Below are 23,209 nucleotides of genomic sequence, written 5' to 3' on the forward strand. Positions count from 1 at the left end.
AAGTGTGTATAATACATGCTGTCCCGTCTGCTAGCCGGTGCATCCACGTTGTTTGGATATCTGCGAAGACGCCTCTGACGCCACGGAATCGAAAGGAGGAAGTGGAACTTCGAAGTCTACACGAATACACGTTTTTCATGTCGCCACCTTTCCTGCAGTGACAAATTTGCGACAAACGTCGAGCATGTGCTGGTTCAAACGTTTGTTGCACGACTCATTGTAGCGTGTAGTTTTTAAGGGGGAAAAGTCACATTTTGCGCTCCCAGTCAGCTGTTTCCAAAACTACGCGTTTCCAGGGAACCATAAGGGAGACGGACACGTAAACAGTTCAAGTAAATTCCCAAGTAATGAGTAAGCCTCCAGGAAATGTGTTCTATCAGGCTTGCTAGTCTGCAGCATTAGCACGCGTAGGTTATCTTTCCCCTCATATTTACTGACGCGTATGCTATCCTCTAGTCCATTATTGGGGGAAAAAATGAAATTACTTTTTCTCGCTTGTCTCGAACCCAAATCAGGAAATCACACCACAGCTAAGCGAATCAGGTAATTTACCCCTTATAGTAGTTTTACATGTTTCCGGTAGTGCATTGATAATTCAGGTGAGACCGCATTAAACAATGGAGCAGAGCTCAGAAGGTAATCGTTAACCCGGGCAGCATGCCTGTCGTTAAAGTTCCCGTCTTGGTTTCTCTACACTGATATTGCTTCACCTATAAAACAACTTGGATTGAGTACGTCAGTGCTCTGAAAAATAATGAAAGGGGGGCGGGGGGTCTTTTAGTCATATTGATCAACCTAACAGGGGTCTCCAAATAAGTGTAGTTGATATTAGCCATGTTTTAACTGTAGTGACATACAGTGGCTGACAAATGTATTCATAAATACCCCTTATACTTGTACTGTCCGACATGTTGTCACAACCACAAAGGTGATATATATATTTAGTATTACGATTTTATCTGGCAGACCAAAACACAAAAGAGACACATAACGGTGAAGTGAACAGAAACATGAACCATGGTTCTAGCTTTTTTTTAACTCAATAAAAATATGAAAAGTGGCATTCAAAAGTATACAGCTAGCCTCTCTGAGTACAATACAACCATTGCTGACTGCAACTACAGCCTCGAGTCTTGTTTGAGGTTCACCTCTACCAGCATTACACATCCCCACGCTTTATTTTTTTCCCATTCCAATTTGCTAAAGATTTGAGGACAAGTCAGATTGGACACTGTCTCAGAGCAGCAGTTTTCATGTATTTCTAAACCACATGAGTATTCTTTGATCCAAACCAGGGGTCACCAACTCCAATCCTCGAGGGCACCTGTCCTGCAGGTTTTCAATCTCTCCCTGCTGTAACACACCTGTCAAAATGATCTGATAACAATCCTGATCATTTTAACAGGTGTGTTACAGCATGGATTGAAAACCTGCAGGACAGGTGCCCTCGAGGACCGGAGTTGATGACCCCCGATCTAAACCATGGGTCTCCACTACCTTATTTCTTCTGTGAGCTACTTTTTACTGTACTGTATATGCTGCAGGAGAACTAATCATGTACTCGTATAGTTAGCACCAGCAATTATGAATGTTACACATAATGCACATTCAAAAATGGTCATACTGGATAACTGGACTCATTGTCTCATTGCAGGTGGTCTAATGCGATTTTAGTGCATTTGCTTGAGGCGCAGGCAGACAGATTAATTCTGCGGATGTGTGCGGTGTATGTCATCGCATTTCATTCATATATATGACACCAGCGTGGGGCAATATCCCTCTGAATCATTATAGGAATTAATTCATTGAACGAATTATAATCATTATCAAAAAGGCTTTCTCATTTGTTTTTGGAATTTCTTTGGATTGATGTGTTTTTGCATTTTTCTTTTTTTCTTTTTTATATGTTGTAGCCTACTTCACTTTTTCTGACAGGTTCCATGTAAGTGGTTTATTGATTTAAAAAAAAAAAAAAAAAAAGAATCTGGTGGTTATCAAGCCTGGATGTGGCCAGTAAAATCAAACTCCTCTTCCCCAAATTTGTGGTTAACTCATGATTGGAGTTAACTCATGATTTAACAAGGAAGGCGGTCACTTTTTCCACATAGGGCCAGATAGGTTTGGACTTTTTTCCCTTAATAAATCAAATAATTGATGTACTGAATTTTGTATTTACTTGGGTTGTCTTGGGTATTACGATTTCCTAGATCCAAAACACTTACAGTAAATATGATACACATGCGAAAAAAATCTGAAGTTATGTATACTTTTCGATGTAAATGTACATATTTAATTCCCCTCATTTTTAGGTCCCACATTGAATCGGCAGGACACATGTGTGAGCTCAGACATGCAGAGGATTTTGAGTCTTCTTCTGATGTGGCAAACCTGCTCTCACAAAATCCTCAATTTGAGGGTGCACTGGCCATTCATCTATTCAAAGCAGGCAGACTTCTGCTAGGTAAAATGCATGTTTCTCTTTCGATCCATCGTGTCATCCAGTACGACCATCCCAAAAATAAAAAAAAATCAGGAAACCTGTTACCTTTTCCATGTCTGCCTAAACAAATGTATTTATGTGTAACCTTCAAAACAGACATCCAAGTACCCTTTGGCATTATCTTTGGTGGAACAGACGTCAATGAAGATGTCAAAGTTGAGACGAGACGTGTGGTTATGGAGAAAGTTCTACACAAAGCACGGTGATACTGCTGAATATCAGTATTATAGTGAATCTTATGAATCTCATCATCGGTCGTTTGACACATCACACAATGTTCTCAGTTGGCAAAAAGGAAGTGGAAAGAAAGGTGTGAGGCACTGCAAACTTTGCTCCTGGGGATGCAATACAATTGCACTGTTAAGTAATGGATAAGAGATGCATTAGAAGTAGGTCATTTTTTATCTTGACAGTTTAATTTAACATCGATGTTATTTTCTTTCGTATTTAATCTATTATTTTGTTAAGATGTAAACAGACAGAGTACCTGCCGTGTAAATCTAAGTGGCATCTGAAAGTTTGAAGACGCAGGCAGAATATATCGGAATCCATGCAATTCCCCTCTTGTACACTTGAGATGCAAATCTTGGTAATGAAACGCAGTCACCTGTTAGCCTACTGGCCTCTTTATGAAACCCACATGCAGATGAATCCCCATTATTCTCTTTTCTTTTTTAACATTTCCCCCCCACCTACTTAACCTGTGTTTCAAATAAGGAACATATTTATTTATCTATTTAAGATTTCTGAATCAAATTTTTAACCATTGTTGTTTGCTTCCTTTTCATCTCCTGTTGTTATTGTTTCTGCTTATACAGGGCTTTAAGATGAAAGTATTACTACCAAGTATTTTACTGAAATGTCTTCTGCAAAGGTGGGGGTGACAGTAAAATGTGTTGTTTTTTTTTACAGGTTTGCAGTTGCATTTACAGACAAAATGAAAAAAGAGGCTGAGCTATATTTGGTAGGGTTTTACCCTTTTGAATTCCCAATTGGACTAGGAATTGGACCATCTGCAGTATTTTAAGTGCAGCCATTGCTTCAATGCTAGGTCTGTTTGCGTACAGATCTTGGTTGTCCCAACCAGTTATAATTATTTCCCTCTCAAAAGGCGATTTATTCATGTGCTAAATTATTCACAACTATGTTTACTGTCTGTCAGTATACATTATGTTTCATGCTCACACAAAGTTACAACTAACATAAATATATAACTAAAATGAGAGACGGTACTTTATTTTGGATAAAATGTAGACCGCTAGACTACTCATTTAGTACACTACAAGCCACTATTAAAAGAAAATGCTATTTATTTATTTGCTCATCAAACAACAGGAGCTACTATTTCAATAAAACCAACAGAAGGGCTTTTATTGCACTGACAATAGGCTGCATACCCCATTCCAATCTGGCATTAGAACAGTATTACATTGGTTTATTTTCCGATTACATTCTAGCAATAAATTGCAGATTGAGGCTTGCGGCATGCTTTATCTGTCATTTAGTGCTAGCAGTAGGTTGACAGGACACACATTCACCCTTTTTACTTCAGAGAGAAAAAAACATGAGTGGATCCAGTATGATAACATGCAGTCATTTTCTTTTCCATCTACTCTTGATTTATTATTTAGAAATTCCAATTACCAATCCATGTTTATCTTTGTAAGGGACAAATTTAGTCTAAAAATCTTGACAGTTTAAGATAATTGCCTTGTCCGTCATTCATGAAACAGTTACTGTACTACTGATAATAGAAGTGTCCTGAACACAATGTAGAATAATGCAAAACTATTACATGTCTTATTTTAACCTTATTTATCTGCCCCCTGTTCCCTCAACCCCCACCCTAAAGCACTCACAGAGCAGCAAAATCTCTGTCCAGCCACAAGGTAAGCTCTTCAAGAACATTCATGTCAGACGTATGCATCTCTGACTCAATCAAGCTCTGCATTTATCATCACATATTCACATTTTTCCTCTGTTATCAAGCTTTCACTAATACTAAGTTGACAGCTAAGTTGGACAGTCAATTCACCATATTGTTTCCCAATACAAGCCTTGTTTATCTAATTCTGTCCAAGGACTCTAGATAGTATATTTCTTTATGTACTTATGCATATACAGGAAGCCCTCAATTTACAAACTAGTTCCGTTCCTACACTGGGGATGTAACCCGAATTTCCGCAAATGTCGGATTTCACCGTTAGTCGAAATTTACATCAAAATTCTTGGTATGAAAAAAATAAAATTCCTTAAAATAAAAACGGGCTGCACGGTGGTCGACTGGTTAGCACGTCTGCCTCACAGCTCAGAGGTTGTGGGTTCGATCCCGGCTCCAGCCTCCCTGGGTGGCGTTTGCATGTTCTCCCCGTGCCTGCGTGGGTTTTCTCCGGGTTCTCCGTTTTTTTCCCACATTCCAAAAACATGCATAATAAGTTGATTAGACTCTCTAAATTGCCCCTAGGTGTGATTGTGAGTGCGGATGTTTGTCCCTGTGTGCCCTGCGATTGGCTGGCAACCAATTCAGGGTGTCCCCCGCCTACTGCCCAAAGACAGCTGGGATAGGTTCCAGCATGCCCCGCGACCCTTGTGAGGATAAGCGGTATCGATAATGGATGGATGGATAAAATAAAAACATAAGATGCTGTACTTACTATTACTGCTGAGAACAGACACGATCGAGACACTCAGCGCATATACAACCGCAAGGAATCTTGGTCTTTGTAGTACAGGAAGTGCTTGTATGCGGAAGTGCAGTGTTTGGTGCACAACCACCGCAAATACAAAGGCAGAGGTAAACAAGCTTAGAGACGCAGCACAAAAGCACACTTTTGAAGTGAGCAGGAAACCGGCTGCGTCATTCCTGTGGTGAGTGATATCAAGTGTTTTATTGACAACTGAAAGTAACACGCGGAAATGACATCCATTTGAGTCACGACGCCGTGCGTCACCGTCACAGTAGGTTATTCAAATGCCGGAGCAGCTCTGTCCGCTCATTCATGTAAAGGGGCACTTTCTGTAAATCCAATAAACGTAATTTTTCGTACGATAAGATTACGACACATAGAAAGCCTCTTTCTTATTGTGAACATTGCCCACTGATGTAAATATGCCTGACTAAAACTTTTACTGTTTCCTGAAACTCATATTGCTCCTTATCTGCATTATTGTTAAAGGTATAGAGACTCAAGCGACAGAGGATTTCAGCTGGTCTGAATTCTTACGGAAATCAGGTACTATTCTCACTTTTTGTTCATCCTTTGTTGAAATTACATTTCTACAAATTATTCCCTTCAACTCATTAAAAGTGAACTGTTTCTGTGACGTGAACTGTTGAGGCACTAACATAAAAGCAGTGGAGTGAGGCGTGAGGACATAGTTGTAAAAAGAATAATGATATGAGCCCTTTCTCCTCCATGTTTTGGTTGTGCATGTGTATTTCTTTTTTTGGGTGTGCTTTGGCGCATACTCTCCGAGACAGAGCAAGAAAGCAAAAACTCTTTTTGCAGCGATAAACTAATGTGAAATGTCTAGCCGCGAAATGCCAGAGTAAGTTCTTAAATGTGTGGTGCAGTACACTTTTCACAGACGTCTGGCTGGAACCGTGTTAAAGCAGAGAGTAAGTAACTATGAACAGCAAATTAGAAGGCACATTAGTAGCTATCTATATTCGAGAGAAAATAATAAGAGCAAATAGAAAGGAAATGTATCATTCACTGCATTCATCAACTAGGACAAGGGGTTTCTAAGGTCAAAATTATATTAGTGCATTAAATATTTAGAATATCCTCAATGTTGTTTGCAGTATTTTGCACCATAGAGTGTTGAGTTTTGGAGTTTTGAGACCTACACAATGATAGGTCTCAAAATTCATTCTTTATTTCATTAATATTTAGTGCTGCTAAGGGACTAGTGTTCAGATTATTTGTATGTTACATGTATTTAATCATAAAAGAAAAAGCAGACATGTTTACATGAAATTGCTAAATTTGAAAAGAAGCAGAAAAATAAATTGATGCTTTCTTCTCCTTTTAACAGTAAAGATTTACATTGCACATTTTTACACTACGTTTATCTCGCAATATATACCATTACTGTAAAGCGATTCAATGTATGATGGGTATTATAGCCCACCATACACGGTAAGAATTCAGGCCGAAGTATCCCAACATGTTGAATACAGTGTCCCCGATTTGAGATCGAAGCAGACCAAAAGTCCTTCCGAGCGGTCGAGATCATTCTGAACACACCACATTCTGAACACACCACACAGGGCAGGAATATCTATTAAGATTATCTTTTTGAGCCATTACCGTAATTGGAGCGTGCTTAGAGTTGTCGGGAGGGTACATCGGGCAAATCGGGCTAATTATCTTGTCTTGTGAACCGGGCTTTATGTTAACATGACAAAATGAAGGCCTTGAGTTATGCGGGAGCCAATTGGAGCCTGACTTGCCATGAAGGGCACCTGAGCTTTCATGAGACATTAACCTCATTGATCTGTGGGGATCTTTTTCCAAACAGACTTGGTGCGGTTCGCTTCAGGTGTGAATACAACACGGCCGATCCGCACCAACTACATGCGGGGCTTAACAAGCTACCGTAGCCAGGCATCGTGGGAAAAATGAGCCTGGAGTGAATGTTGATCATAGGTGATCCTCCGTCTTCAGTTTAGCCACACTACTGCCAGCATGTTGTGAGTCAGGGCACGCAGAGCACGTCGTCTCATTCGGGATACTGTACGTATTCACCGACAATGTTCCCAAATTAGAAATAGTGTTGTGAAACCTGCGTTGAATGAGCTGCTCTTGATTCTCAAACTTTTGCAGCTCTAATAACAGCATAAATATATAGAGCAGGCATGCAGCACATAGGAATTCCATGATTTCCTCCATTCCTCCGGGTCTGTGCTCTGTGTACCATCCTAGTCATTTCTGTCCAATGAGAGAACCGATCGTCACACGCTTTGGATGTGTTTGCTAAATATCGTTCACTTGCAAAAAGTGCGGTGTTAATACGAATCACAGCAAATGAAAAAAAAAAAAAAAGTCTGCTTTTGGCTTGGACCAAACAAGCGGACCAGTGGACTTTTCTGGTGTGAATACACCCTTACTGTGACACGCAGTGGAAGTAATGTCATGGATTCGGTTTTCTTCTGTATGCCATTCTTGCAGAACTTCTAAATTATGATTTTCTCTCGTGATCTGTTGCAGATTTTTGAAAGAGGTAGCGTTTGTCAAAAAAATAATAATAATGGACATTATACTTAATGAGTGCCAGGACCGAAATTAAAGCCTCATTTCACTTTGATCAAATCTATCTCCAGTAACATTTATGGTTTTACTCCACTGATCTCTTGTGTTACATGGTCTGCACCACCCATCAAATGTATCAATATTCAAAGTGACAGTGAGTCATGCATTTTTGTGTACGTAGGCCCACTCCTTATGGTTTCCCTTAGATGACCATTAAGCCCCAAGTGAAACAATATATAATCATCTTATCATATTATTATCATCATTGGAAGATGAAGAAGCAGCAGAATCTCCACTGAGAACACAATTATGTAAGCATTGTTACACTAATCTGTAAGATAATTAACATATTGTCGCTGTCCTGTGAAAAACACTTTGGTCCATTTTTTTCCCATTTTCAATTTAATTTTTAATTTTTTTTTTTTACATGAATGGGGTTTCTACGTTACAGACATCACATTAACATGACAATTTAAAAGATTTAAAAATAGGACATGTTTTTCACAGGACAGCGACTATATGGTATGTATCGGAATACAATTCCATTGGTATTATATATTTTTACCTTATGCCTCTTTAACCTAGACTCTGCAACATGAGGTCCATCCTGGTACTTCAGTGTTGTGTATAGAGAAGAAGACTTGATTAATAGCTCTCCGGCCTTGGGCCATTTGTCACCACACTTGACAACTGGTGAAAGTCACACTAATTGCCCTAAGTCTCTTCTCCATTGGTTATTCTTGAAACTCGACACACAACTACTTAGTAGTACGAAGGAAAGGCACCATATTATGACACTTTGTTTTCACTGCTATCATAAAAAAATTACCGGTATGTTTGTACTTTCATATGGTACCGTGTTCATGACGCACGTCAATATTGTTTCTTTGTCAATCTGGGACTGATTGATTCCTACAGGATGAAGTGTTCATGACCTCCACTTTTAAATTTCGACCACATGAATGTGCCAAAACGCATACCCTTCAGCATCTAATGTTCAGTTTACAACCAATGTAGAAAGGCATCCTGTCAAAAATCCATTAGTATTAAATCTATACTGTATTTGGTTTCAATCCTCATTTTCCAAATATGTCTCACACACAGAAGGACTCACTCCATCATGTATTTCTGGATTGGTTTAGCTCAGGGGTCGGCAACCTTTAACAGTCAAAGAGCCATTTGACCTAGTTTCTACGGAAAACAAAGCACTGGGAGCAGGAAACACTTATTGACATTAACCTCCAAAAAACGTCAGCTTTTTTGAGTTCCCAGGCACCGCTTCGTTCAAGTTATATAATACCTTGTATTGCTATTGCACACTCACATCCATAAATTACTACTCACAAAATTCATTCAATCGGTAATTTAGTGCTTGAATTGATTTAAAGAGTATAAAAAGCAAGCTGGCGACATCCGAGTACTTCAAAGTCCACGGTCATTGCGCCCCCGGCGTTTGAAACGTCACACCAGCAAACACACCTGCCCAATACAATGTAACAAAACATCTTCATTTTGGCTCCAACGCCTTCACAAAATGCCTTCTTTCAAGTTTAAAGCCATGAGTGATGCAGCAAATGAAACAATGATCCAACTAACCACATCTAAAGTGCATATTAAAATGAAACGGAGACTTACCTCACGACACAAGTGACGGGGGTCTTTTTGCAACGAAGCATCTCATCCATCCATATTAAACAAGCACACGTAATCCAAAGACCCTTACTATTACTATTTGCTATTTTTACCGCTTTAAATTGGCTAGAATTGCATAAAAATTACAGACGAAGTAAGGACGGATCATTATAATCGATTTATGATAAAAAAATGCATTTGGCCATATTTGGACTTCCAATATTTTCGGCTGACAGAGACTATATAATTTTATTTTAATATTTAGGGGTCCCAATAATGTTACAATTTACAACTACAATTAAACAAACGAAAAAACACAAATCAAATACTTTGTTCAGATATTGTGCAGTTTTAGTGTCGCGAGGCTTTCTAAGCACGCAGGCTGCCTGCTGATCAACGTCGTCAAGTTCTGAATGTCTCTGAAGAAGGCGAATGCGTTTCACCAAAAGTACACAAGGTCTGAAGAAAGAAGTTAAAAACTAAAGTTGTTTTGTTTCCGAGGTTCTTGATTGCATCACGCGACTCACTGGATGAGAGGCGTGTGCGAGTGAGAGGAATGAGCTAACGGCGAGGAGGACGAAGAGATCCTTGTGTTCTTTCGAAGGAACTGTTGTTGCACCGTAATTGGAATAACAAAAAGGTGGCCATTTTGGAATAATAAAAAGGGAGATAACTAAGCTACGTCTGACGTCGTGTCTTTGGAAGACACTACAATACACTTCAGTCTGACACTTTTAATTTATTTTCCCAAGCCACGCAGAGCCGCAACATAAGCATGAAAGAACCGCATGCGGCTCTGGAGCTGCGGGCTGCTGACCCCTGGTGTAGCTGTACATTCATCCATTGCTAGTGACATAAATGAATAATTGTTCAATTGACTGGACAAAAGAGGAGATCTTATTTGAGCCTTCTCCTTTGGACCCTTGCTGGAATGATACTCCTGTGTATATATCATATATTGTGTGCCATATTTTCCCGAACGCACAGATATATGGGTTTGCCCATACTGTGTAAAGTCTCAGCCCAGGTTTACACATTTGTGTGTTTTTGAAGCACTGCAGGGGACATAAGCACTTAACGTTACCTTGTTGATGTAGTTGGTTGCAAGTGATTCATATAAATTGAACTACAATGTAGTATTTTAAACTATTTTAAGATATTTTGACTGTGTGTTTTAGTGTCTGATAACAGAACAACCACTATGAGCAACAATATAAGTCAGGTACACATTGTAAGTCTATTCGGTCTGAGCTTTAATATGTGGTTGTCTGTTTTGTTTGCAAGTCAAAATAGGCAAACAAATTTCTGATGATGGTTGAAATGGGCATCAGTTAACAACCAAGACAAACACAGAAGGTTGTCTGCAAATTATACTGTATTTTACCTGATGACAACTGCTGCTTTTTATTATTGCCACAGTGGCAAAATGTCTCTCTTGCTGTGACATGAGGTGTCATTGTTTAAGCCCTTGCAAATCATATTGCATGATTGGGAAGTGAGGGAGAGTTTAATTTTATCGGTTCAAGTACAGACCACTTTCATGTACTCACATACCTAATCTAATCTTCTGTTCAAAGCATCAGGGGGATTGTTCAAAAAACCCTCTGAAGTCAAAGGCAAAAAAACAAAAACAATTTTCATAGAGCTCAGTGAACTGCACCAAAGCATGGGGGAGGTGGTGCGACTGCATATTAGATTATCTTGACAATGCTACCTTGAGAAAATGAATTGTGTCAACATTTTTCCTCATTCTGATAGGTCTCCATTACATTTCCGACTCTTAACCAATCCCAAATTTAGATTCCGAAGATGTACTATCATCTTCAAAAACCCTCTTCTACAAGCTAGGCACCATACAGTATACCACGCCGCCATCCGTTTTGTCACCGGTGCTCCCTTTAACACTCACCACTGTGAACTGTACTCCATGTTTAATTGGCCCTCCCTTCACTCATGCAGACAAATTCACTGGTCGATGTCTATCTATAAAACAGTCACTGGCAAGACCCCACCCTATTTTCGCTCTCTGCTGACCTTGAATGTCACCACCCACACTGACCGTTCCAGTAGTTTTGTTAAACTCTTCGTTCCCAAAGTCCGCACTACTTTTGATCTTCTTTTCAATTTTCTGCCCCGGATGACTGGAGCATTCTACAACAAATAACAACACACTGCAATTCATCCCAATATCATCATAAAAAAAAAGAGGAAACTATGATCGCTGCAGCTGTTTTTAGTCTGTTATGAACCTTTTATTTATTTTGTAATGTAATGTATTGAGTGAATATTTAATTATATCACATTGTACCGTTTGTTGTACAAAGTATACAGTGGTCCCTATGTGAAATCCGCAAAAATTGGAAAATTTGTTTTTGCAATTATTATCCTGTGTTTTAAGGCTGTAAACATCACCATTAACATTTTTCTCGTTTAAACATGCTCAAAGTTCAAATCTTAGTAAGAAAAAAAAGTATATATTAGTATTATTATTATTGTACTAATTATTGTAATATTATTTACAACGTGTCTAACGTCAAAACCTTTTTTAACCTTCTTGTTATGTTGTGGGTCAAATTGACCCATTTAGAAAATCTAGAAAAAAGCTTTGTCTGCTGGCCGTTTGTTAAATTTACATTTCTTAATATTATAAGAATTGCATTTTATGATATATTTTTGATGATTAAACATTAGAGCAGGTCACTGACCCATGAACATTGTTCATAAATGATCACAACAGGAAGTTAAAGACCCAAACTTATGTTTAAGAAAAAAAGTAAACATTTTCATACAAACACAAATGTTGACACATTTTTGAACTAACAAATTCAATTTTAATGAACAACATATAAAGTTGCAAAGAAGAAATGATAAATTTTAACTTGCAGGTGTCTCACACTTCCTTTCATCCTTCAGCCTGAGACGGCTTCCTGGTATTGTTTTTATCTACTCTCCTTTTCCGAGAGAAAAACATCATTATAAGTAGTTGTTGACTCTTTTTTCTCTCTTGGGCGAGATGAGAAGAAACTGACATTCCTCCTTCGATTAGATTTGAAAACTATCGGAACGAAACATGAAAGGGTCCCGGGTTTTGTGCAGCTTTCATGGTTGCCAAGCGATCAAGTGTAACTTCATCCTCCTATCTTTATTGACACTTGTGTCCTCTTCTTCCTCTTCTCCATCACTAAATGAAATGTAGTAAGCCGAACGCATTCTGTGCGAGACATGCCACGGGGGAGATGTCTTCAAATTAGTCTACAGTGCTATGCGGGGTTTGTTTGCTGTAAAAAAAACACAGCATGCTGAATTGCACTGTAAAAAATCCAGGCACAATACAGGTTTGTGTGCTGTAAAAAACAGCATACAAAATGGCAATGTAAAAAAATCTGTGATGTAGCGATTCCGCAAAAGCTGAACCGCGATATAGCGAGGGACCACTGTATTTGTATTTATTTTTATTTGCTTTTATTTACTCTGTCTGCAGTCGGGTTGACATGCAAATAAATAACTGTTCTCAATTGTCTAATCTGAATCAAGGTTAAATAAATACATTTTCATGCACCTTGTTCTGATGTTCTAATTTGGCCGTTAGCCTGAGTGAATGTGCTTTAGCATCACACAAATCAATACAAGGACTTCCAGGGAGAATGAGGCACTTCACTGACAATAGGCTCCAGGGATCAGGGTCAATGCCCAGACTCCACGTTGTCACGTTTGGATCCTCTTTAATAGCTTTAAAGAACTGCCTCAGCCTCCTAATCTGGATTTAACTGGCAGCAGGGGATTTCTCCTGTCATGGTACTTTTAACATGAGCATGTGTGTGTTTGTGGGATCCAAGTGTGGCTTGTTTACTGTGTACTCTTGCCACCGCGAGAGGAAATAATCACTTTCCAACATTGATAGGTAGCCATTTATCAGATACACAATTAGCCTGCATTTGCAAATTATTGTTGCAACGAACCAAAACACATCAACCAAGTCCATGTAACAAGATCCACCTAAAATACATCCATCATGTACTTATTTCTGACAAAGTTGAATAGTAATCTCATAGATCAAACATGGTTTTTAAAAAAATCACTTGGCAAAGGATTTTTATGCTGCATGAAGGCTCTCTCCAACACACAACTATGAAACCAACTCTTTGTAATGTAATCTAAGTACATACAATGTGGTGTAATTCAAGTGTGTGTGTGCATGCATGTGTTATAATAATCATAGTGTGTGGTGGGGCTATAAGGATTTACGCCTTTTGAAAGTCAGCCGCTGAACAGTGGCCATTGGCATTGTTCTCCTTGCTGGCCTCTAATCTCTGGATTGCATCCAACATCGGACGCATTGGGCAAAGAGCTGACTCAGTAGTTACCTCAAACAATTTGACATCATTACTTCTTTTCCAGCAATTCAAGGCTGCTCTTGACACTGTCACGCTGTGGCTGTGTGGCTGTGTAGTTATGACTTACAGTGATTAGGCCACAGCCTTTCCATGTCTCCCAATTTCCCCGCTGAGCATTGCAACTCTGATCAGGGAATTGCATACACACATTAGTCACTGCTGTCTTTATTTTCTTCATGACCTTGGGTGATGCATCACTTTCATTACCTGCCAGTACTTTGGATCTTCATTATGCAGTGTTTTGTTATTTTAGCACTGTCGTTCTGTGTCTGGACTCTTTCCAGGTGTAAGTGGTGGGCATGTGGAACGACTCCATGTCTTCCTGTTGATCTGTGGCCTCAGAAGAGTCAAGGACCCTCTCTATTTAGTGGAGAGTTTTTCAGGTACATCATACATTGAAACTTGCTCGCCATTATTTAAACGGAGGACTTCTGGCTCCACATCCTTTGAACTTGAGCTTCATTGCTGCTGTTGTCTGTAATCTTGTTTTTAGAATCACCTAAGTGGCTCAGTTTTTCTGACTGTTTCTGTTCTATCTTGTAGCGAAAGCAACGCCCTTATGCATTAAAGATGGTCCTAAATCCGTGGTTGAGTATCATCAAATTGAAAATGTATGTCAAACATTAGAGAGCCTCCTCTGACAGCTCATTATGCATCTTCTGAGTCTGTTTTATGCACATTTTCTTATGACATTTTCTTGAGGCTGTACAGAAAGATCACTACCGCTTTTTCAAAATCAGACCCTCTTCCACTCTTTTAATTTGAGTTAACATCATTGACACTGCAAATTTATGGTATAAAAATGACTCCTGAGGCACCCCATTTAATTTTAATTTTCTCATATTTCTCTGACACAACAACAGAATGATCAAGGGGTTGTTGTCCCTCTCGCCAAATTGCCATTTTTTAAAAATCATTATTATTATTATGTTGTCTCTCCCCCCAAATTGCCTGATTTTATTTTTTTTAATTTAATTTCTAATTTCATTTATTATCATTATTTTGTCTTACAGAGTGGCATAGTGAGAATCCCCAGAATGTGCTTGTTATAATTGGTCCAAAGGTAAGTACACAGGCTGTTAAATGTTGTGTTTTTCTTCCAACATTTGTCAAGTGTATCTTTCGCTTTGTATCATGACTCTACATATCATTGCTATCAGTCAGCACATAGCCAGCAGCTGCTAATAGGATATACTGTAGTAGAGATACTACTTTAAAGTGGAAGTCAACCCAAACATATTTTTTTACAGAATTTGTTCTGTGCAGGCCCACTAGTTGAAATACAGCATTCTGATTAATATTGCGTTTGTGGAATAAGACTTTATCCACCCGTTTTTAGCCGTCTCTGGGGGCGGCCATTTTGTCACTTCTGTCGACTGGAGATGACATCGAAGTTGCTCAGGGCTCAGATAATGACCAATCATGGGTCAGCTTCAGAAAACATGGGAACCATGATTGGTCGTTATATGAGCCCTGAGCAACTTCGATGTCATCTTCAGTCAACAGAAGTGACAAAATGGCTGGCCCCTGAGATAGCTAAAAACGGGTGGATTTCTCATATTCCACAAACACAATATGAATCAGAATGCCGAGTTTTGACTAGTGGGCCTGCGTAGAACATATTCTGGACAAAAATATGTTTGGGTTGACTTACCCTTTAACAAGTTGGGTACAATTGTATTCAGCACTGAGCATACGTTTTCTTCAAACAGGCCGAGAGTCATCAGTCATAGTGCCTGTTCAATTCCCTTTTGTGAGAAGCTGCCATCTGCTTTTTGAATATTTCAGATGAGCACTTACCTAACTAGCCATGTATACAGTAGAGCTCTTCTTTTTGAATGCACGGCTGGATGAGCCTGGATCTGCACATGCACTGACATGTGATATGACATGATTCACCTGTTGATCTGTCTCACAAATTTCTTCTGTCCTTTGTACATGAAATGGATCCACCATGACTTGATGTATGTACAGTTTTCCAAAGCGGATAGCACAGTAATGTTAGTGTCCTGAATTGTGAAGTCACAAAGTCATGCATCCGCAGAAAGCAGCAACCAGTTAAGCTGCTCTATTTCTCCGCGATTTAATTTTCTGTTGCTCATTCATTGATTTCTCAGTGTCTTTATCTCCTCCCTAACGGCTTTGATATGGCATCGGCGTACAGTATTTCTGTAACTGTTCTCCATTTTGAACCATAATGTCAAGTAAAAGTTGTTTCGCTTCTTGAAAACAACACCATTAAACATGGCCAAGGGCTTATCCACCGTCTCCTGGCGCAACATTCTCCTCTGTGCTGTGCTCTCCTTTGATAAAATGATTCAGCTGAAGCAGAGCTGCATGATTCATCTCATCATGCCTGAATCACAGTGGAAGGTTGTTTGTTTCTATGAGAAATGAAAAAGTATATATTTTATTAAAAGAAACGTTTGTTTGCATGATCGCTTTAGCCTCTCGCAGTCAAAATTGTCAACCTGCATAGTGAAATCTAAAAAAAGACGAGTGACTGTCCAAATGATATATGCGTTGCTTAAGCTGTCGTGGTGCACCATAAATCCACAGGAGGAAAATTCAGGTCAGTTTGTCACTGATGATGCATCCCACTCCTCGGTCACTGGACCACAAACTTCATGCTCTTACACCGTTTTTGAGCATGAAAATGTATTTGTTGCAATAGCATAATATATTTGAATATTCTCCCCTTAGTATGCACTATGCTGCAACTCCCACTGGCACAGCTATAACTACTAAATCCTACATGACTAAAATGTTGTGTTTATAGTCTTAAATGTTCCACTTCTGTTTAGATTTAATTAAGCATGGCATGCGCTGTAATGAAAAAGCTTGCTTGGCAACATCTTTGACCTAAATTGATATGTAACTTTTCTGAGGTTAGGCTAATGCACACAAATCCCACATTGCAATTAATCAGATTGGCCATCCACCCTACCCTGACCCCAATCTCTGAAAAAGACAGGATTTTCAGAAAATGATTTGCTCTCTGTAGAAGTCGTTGTGTTGTTTATTTTGTCCTCCTTGAATTCTTAATGGTTATGAAGCTTTTGTCTCTTCCAGATCGATCCTTTGCTGACTGATGAAATCGAGGCTGTAGTGAAGAGGTAAGTGGCCATTTAATTTTCATCGTCAGTTGCACACTATATAAAAGACCTTGGGATTTGGCAAAATGCTCCAGAAGTTGCTTTGTTCCTCCTAACGTGTTTGACCTCATATGCAGCAAAACAGCAGATAAAGCCACATTATCAAAAAGGAAGCTGAAGTGAATGCAAATCTCAGCTGCTCTCACTTTTTGAGCTGGCTTGATCTTTTTGTTTTTGGCCACGGGATTTCACCACAACAAAGTTTGTGCTCTTTGGTTAGGACTTCACCTGAAGTCAGTGTTCATCTCACAAGTAGTGTAGCCGTGTTTCTTGCCCTGAGCTTGTTGCTACTGCTCAGCGGCATTCACGCCTTTGTGAGCCCTGAGTCACGCCAGACCTGAGCTTTGTCACTGCTTCTTCAGAACAGCAGGGGTCTTCTTAGCCCCGGCGAGGAGCCAGCCGGAGCTCCACGCTGCCATGAAAAGGTGCTTTGCTGTGGTCAACTGTTCCATCTCAGAGGGCATGTCAGCAGCCATCTTGGAGGTAAACACCTCACGGCTACAAGGGTAACTGGGCCACAAATCGCATCATCACATGAAAACATCATCAAAACATTTCAAAAATGCATAAGGAAACTAACACTATGATGATCAAGCAAAACCGGCAAATCCACTTAATCTTTTTTCAACACACTTAAGACAATCCATTGTAGGCTTAAATTTGGATTACTATGTTAGCGTGTTTGTCTCAACAACCTGCTGAAGGCATGAGCTGACACAGATTCTTAATTCTGAAGGAGATTGGGAGTGATTTTCCCAAAGGTTCCCCTATCTCTTGCTCGTATTTAGGTATGCTGTTTAAATGTCACATGATTCAGTATATTCAGTATGACACTGCATGCATGGTAACAAAGGCTCTGTCACACACAATTAAAAAATCTATTATGTTGGAAAGATGGAATTGTTACACATAAAGCTTTGGGACAATCAAATGCTTACTTCAGACAGACTATTTCACTGTATAACCTAGACAATGTGTCGCCTTTGTATGACACTGCTGCATTTAATGCCTTAAGTGCACTGTGCATATTAGCATTTTGAGCAACCAATTTAAAGTTCCCTTTTGTATGTACTTTCTCGGCAGGCGGGCTACAAGTTTAGTGAACTGCCTTGAGACCACTGCAAAATGGTGCCAAATTCATAAGTGTGACAAGACCAGAAATACATTTTATTTCTCTGTCTATGAAGTTTTTGATACCTCTGCAGCTTTTCATTAGATTGCTGTTTCATGACGATTTGTTTTTCCATGGAACAGTCACTTATAATGGGCAAGAATGTAATATTAATTTGGGGATTACAATGATTTTTCTTTCTAGAGTGGAATAATTATACAATGTACATTTTCAATTAGTTTTGAAAACAAGATTTAGGTTTAAAGTTTGAATTTATTTGGGATTTTCTCTAATCCACATATGGTCAAAATTATACATGACAAGTTCAAATATGTACATACATAAATCTAAACCAATACTGTAAGTGGTGCTAAATGATATTTGGGTGTCAAACTCAAACGTACAAAGCACACTTTAGGTTATGGGCCAAACAAAATAAACATGAACAAAATTGACTAAAAATAATTGTTTTTCAACTTAAATGTTAATTTAAACAGGTAGGATACAATATTATTCCAAGTAAACTCAAAATTAACGCAAAATTACAATAAATATATGCAAATTTTGCTTGCCATAAAAATATCTGACAAAGTTATGCAAATTAAAAATGTGAATATGCTGGAAAAAAAGGAAAGTATATAAAGAAAAATGGTGCTTTTCAGTTCGACATGTCAAGAGACTTCTTAGGTCAGGGTTTTAACAAAAATCAAGATTTATTGTCTTTTTCACGTCAGTTGGTGTAATGAATAATAAAGTTGACAAAAATTCAAAGGCTCCAACTAAAGACTGTTCTCTGAATTCAAATAATACAACCTTCCTCCATGTTGCGTGAGTTTTTCCTCTTGCATCTCTCCAGTTCTTCTCTGTTGTCCTCACACTGTCTTTCTGCTCCTTGCATTTCTCCCTTTTAAGTACAGCCACTCAGGCTTCAATAAAGTGGCTTAAGCAGCCACACCTCTTGGGGTCGTGAGGCATGTTGGGAAATAGTAGTGTCTGTATTGTCGGCCAACTTGGGGCGTGGCACTGGCATCTGAAATGGAATGTGGCATCCTTCCACTACACGTCCCCTTGTGATGCCACAGTTTATATATATATATATATATATATATATATATATATATATATATATATATATATATACACTTTCCTTTTTTTCCGGCATAGTCATATTTTTAATTTGCATAACTTTGTCCGATATTTCTATGGCAAGCAAAGTATGCATATATTTATTTTAATTTTGTGTTAATTTTGGTAAATGTATGGGAACTGGTTTGTTCAAAGCCCAGAATTCTTGACACAAAGTGTCAGGGTGTCAGGATGACATGCCGCATTTACTTCCGTAAATCCAGCATGCCACATGACCTCATGTTTTGTGCGCATGTGTGTGTCACTTCATGGATGCATTGTGTTCACATTAGAGGTCAACATTTGTATTTATATACAGTGTTTATAATATATTGTTTATATAATGTGAACCACGATGAATAAATGAATGCCTGTTCTTAAAAAAAAAAAAAACTTTTAGTGATGGGATTTTGTAATTTTCTATTAATGCTGTGCAAGTGCTCATTTGAAAGTGTGAAGACAAGCAGATTTATAGAATGGTGGTTCATATATATATTTAACATGATCATTCTCTGCACATAAATGAATATTCTTAATTTTTAATAACATGTAATTTGAGCACATTTATTTCAGAGGCGTGTTCAAACTGGTAGCCCTCTGCAGTAATCAGTAGCTCTCAGTTTCAAAAGGATTGGTGACAACCCTGCCCTAAACATTTAGTCACGTGCCCATTTTTTTAATGGTGTCTTAAGAATAGGGGGTGGCTCAACTTACCCCCGTCCCTCCTATGCTGTATAATCCTAAAAATGGAGAAAGAACGAACATCAAAATAAAATAATCAAAAGCCCAACATTAATATGGCATTCATGCCTATGAGGCAATGTCATCTTTTGACCAGAACTCTGTGCCTGAGTCATAATACATTTTGGCTGAATAACAAGTGATTTGCAGATTTTGAATCCTTTGTACTAGTAAACTCAAGATGTTTTCTTATAAATGAATGCACAAGTAATTCTTGTGCAGTAGTTGGTAATTTTGCTCTCCATGGAACATATGGACCATCACCCTGCTTACCACCACAAATAAGCCACCAGTTACAACAAACCGTATTGTGCTGGTGAGGGAGCTAGTAATGCCTTGCGCTGTGTCTACTAGTCTATGACTAGAGAATCTAATTGCTTTGTCCTCTGACAGGCCATGGATCTGGAGCTACCTGTGTTGGCCAGGGACAATCCAGGAAATAAAGCTGTGGTACAACATGAGGTCACTGGTCTGCTATATTCTTCCCCTCAGGTATACAGCATAACTATCACATGCTCTGATATCATGTTAATCTTATACTGACTAGCTTGATAGGATTCTTTGAATTTATACTGCAAGACTTTGGGCAAAAATCTGTTGCAGCCAACCCAGAAAGTATTTACCACAAACAGGCATTGAAGCGGTTTGTGTAATTCCAACTGACAGAACAGCTCTAAACTAGGTTTGAAAAGCTGAGTAACACATGTCAAAGGAAATCAATTTCACTGCAGCAGAGCTAGAGATAACTCTTCACTAGCAGTGGGGAGATAAACCCTCTCCACGGGTGGTGGCTGGGTGTAGGGCATCGCCTCACGTGAGCGGAGATGGGCAAAGCTGGAGTGTTTCTCAGTCTGCTGAGCCATTAGCTCTATGGAATGCAGTGTGGATACGCCATATGTCAAATAACGGTGCCTTCACTAAGCATTGATCATCTTTTAATTGGTCAATTTTTTTTTCCTACCCTCCCACCCAGCAGGTCTCTGTGACAGATGGTGGGTAATGGTCTTCAAAGTTGCTAGTTTTTTTCCTATTCTTCATAAGAAAATTGGGAGTGGCAGCCATTATAGGATAAATGTGATTAATCGTAATTAAATATTGCAGTCCAATGGACTTGTTTGGGCCCGGAGCTACAAATAGCTCCATCCTTTTGAAGTATTTATTTATCAATGCAAATACTTTAATCTGTATTCTACTCTCATGTCTTGTAATTAGTGCTGTCAAACAATTAAAATATGTAATTGTGATTAATCACATTTTTTCCTAGTTAACTCGTAGTTAATCGCACATTTTATTTATTGCAAAAAAAATCCCTTGATTTTTCTGTCCCATTTTCTTGAATTTTAATACCCTTTACATGAATAAGAGGATTGATTTTCTTATGCAAATAGTTTATTAAGAGAAGTCAACCCAAAAATATTATTTTTCAAGAATATGCTCTATGCAAGCCCACTAGTTGAAACAAGGCATTCTGATAAATATTGCGTTTGTGGAATAAAAGTTAATTCACCTGTTTTAGCCATCACTGGGGTGGCCATTTTGTCACGTCTGCCGACTAAAAATGACATCACAGTTTCTCAGATCTCAGGTAACAACCAATCACAGCTCACCTGTTTTCTTAAACTGAGCTTGGTCGTTGTTTGAGCCCTCAGGGCATCTGTGATGTCATTTTCAGTTGACAGAAGTGATAAAATGCCTGAGATGGCTAGATTTTGCTGCTTGACTCATATTCCACAAACACAATATTAATCAGAATGCCTTGTTTAAACTAGGGGGGGCTCCGTAGAACATATTCTTGAAAAAAAATGCTTGGGTTGACTTCCTCTTCAATTGAAAAAACAAGCATTGGATTCAACTCACACAAACACAGCCCTTTCAAGCACACACACACCTACACACGCGCATCCACGCACACACACAATCATTTACATTGGTGTTGTTCTGACACATTACCAACGCGTACGTCCTCATCGTCAATATTTTGAAGCAGATGTAACGTCTCGTCTGCTTCAAAGCTTTGTTTAAAATATACATGTACATATACATGGTGAGAAGCAGCCTTTATCAATGCAGCCTATGGAAACCTTAATCACGCGATCAAAAATATTGACGGCATCAAAAGGTTGGTTGGATTGACGCCGAAAATAACGCGCTAAATTGACAGCCCTACTTGTAATATGGCTTTGTGCTTTAAAAACCTCTTCAGGCAACTTCAATGGCAGGCCTCAAGTGGCCATTAGCAGTAAATGATTCATTTTGCCTTCACCCTTGCCAGGAATTTGTACATCAGTCTCAGAGGTTGTTGTCAGATCGTGAGCTGAGAGCAAGAGTGATAAGGAACGGAAAAGTCTACGTGGTGAAGCATCACAGCCTGAACCAGGAGAGGGAAACCTACCTGAGGTTGGTGGACACGCTGCACTGAGGCCACCTCTTTCAGCTCCTCCGTTTACTTTGCTCATGTCTACACAAACCAATATTTTTGTATGAGTTTTGTTCTGTTGCCGGATTATTATTTTGTGTTGTTTGCATGACATTACATTGTGTAAAGATTCTTACACTGTTAATGTTGCTGGATTTGTAAGACTTGTATGAAGAAAAAAAAAAAGAAAAAAAAAACATTGAACATATTCCCAGTAAACACTGCTGTGTTTTAAAAGAACATGCTGTAAACATGTAGCAAAATGATATATTTTTGTATTGGCGCTTGGATCTAAAGGATAATTGTGAGGTAATGAAACAGCAAAGGCGGCACGGTGGTCGACTGGTTAGCACGTCCGCCTCACAGTTCAGAGGTCGCGGGTTCGATCCCGGCTCCGGCCTCCCTGTGTGGAGTTTGCATGTTCTCCCCGTGCCTGCGTGGGTTTTCTCCGGGCACTCCGGTTTCCTCCCACATTCCAAAAACATGCATGGTAAGTTGATTGGATACTCTAAATTGGCCCTAGGTGTGATTGTGAGTGCGGATGTTTGTCTCTGTGTGCCCTGCAATTGGCTGGCAACCAGTTCAGGGTGTCCCCCGCCTACTGCCCAAAGACAGCTGGGATAGGCTCCAGCACGCCCCGCGACCCTTGTGAGGAGAAGCGGTACAGATAATGGATGGATGGATGGATGAAACAGCAAAATGTTTGCTAAAGTAATATGCTTTATACTTTTGCAATTGCACTATTTGTTCAGATTTAATACATAAAATGTTGCTGTACTGCATTTTGTGTCTCTATTTGATTTTCAATTTTAGCACTAGCTTATTCGGATTTTTATTTTGTTTCCACTCTTTGCACAACCAAAGGCGTCTGTTTGAAGGG

General features: G+C 39.1%; 2 protein-coding genes across 6 annotated transcripts in view; one reads left to right on the top strand and one right to left on the bottom strand.

Moving 5' to 3' along the window:
* slc15a4 (solute carrier family 15 member 4) overlaps positions 1-700 on the bottom strand; it is a 30,318-nt gene extending 29,618 nt beyond the window's left edge. The window contains exon 1 of one of the 2 annotated variants that reach the window (XM_086029775.1): positions 553-700. The gene's annotated coding sequence lies outside the window, so the exon portion shown is untranslated. Of the gene's footprint in view, positions 1-15; positions 312-552 lie in introns of those variants that run through there. The other variant, XM_086029774.1, reaches the window with a different exon arrangement.
* Positions 147-23,111, top strand: glt1d1 (glycosyltransferase 1 domain containing 1). Of its 4 annotated transcripts, XM_086029777.1 has the most exons (13): positions 150-407; positions 516-543; positions 2,310-2,461; positions 2,597-2,702; positions 3,413-3,464; positions 4,353-4,389; positions 5,677-5,733; positions 14,066-14,164; positions 14,795-14,844; positions 16,854-16,897; positions 17,299-17,419; positions 20,307-20,405; positions 22,186-23,111. In XM_086029777.1, the coding sequence occupies exons 3-13, from the start codon at positions 2,335-2,337 to the stop codon at positions 22,330-22,332; spliced, it is 939 nt and encodes a 312-aa protein (XP_085885903.1). In that variant the 5' UTR covers positions 150-407; positions 516-543; positions 2,310-2,334; the 3' UTR covers positions 22,333-23,111. The 4 variants fall into 4 exon arrangements, with proteins under 4 accessions (XP_085885905.1, XP_085885903.1, XP_085885902.1 ...); XM_086029776.1 differs by having other exon boundaries at positions 150-543; XM_086029778.1 differs by lacking the exon at positions 516-543.
* Positions 23,112-23,209: the final 98 nt, after the last annotated feature.

This window comes from Filicampus tigris, chromosome 5 (genome assembly GCF_054856515.1).
Source record: "Filicampus tigris isolate MCC_2025a chromosome 5, RoL_Ftig_1.0, whole genome shotgun sequence".
Taxonomy (NCBI): Eukaryota; Metazoa; Chordata; class Actinopteri; order Syngnathiformes; family Syngnathidae; genus Filicampus; species Filicampus tigris.

Coding starts and splice junctions, on each gene's coding strand:
- glt1d1 (XM_086029776.1), top strand. CDS start 443: ATGCTATCCTCTAGTCCATTATTGGGGGAAAAAATGAAATTACTTTTT. Junction 14,165..14,794: donor TTTAGTGGAGAGTTTTTCAG/GTACATCATACA, acceptor TTTGTCTTACAG/AGTGGCATAGTGAGAATCCC. Junction 16,898..17,298: donor ATCGAGGCTGTAGTGAAGAG/GTAAGTGGCCAT, acceptor CTGCTTCTTCAG/AACAGCAGGGGTCTTCTTAG.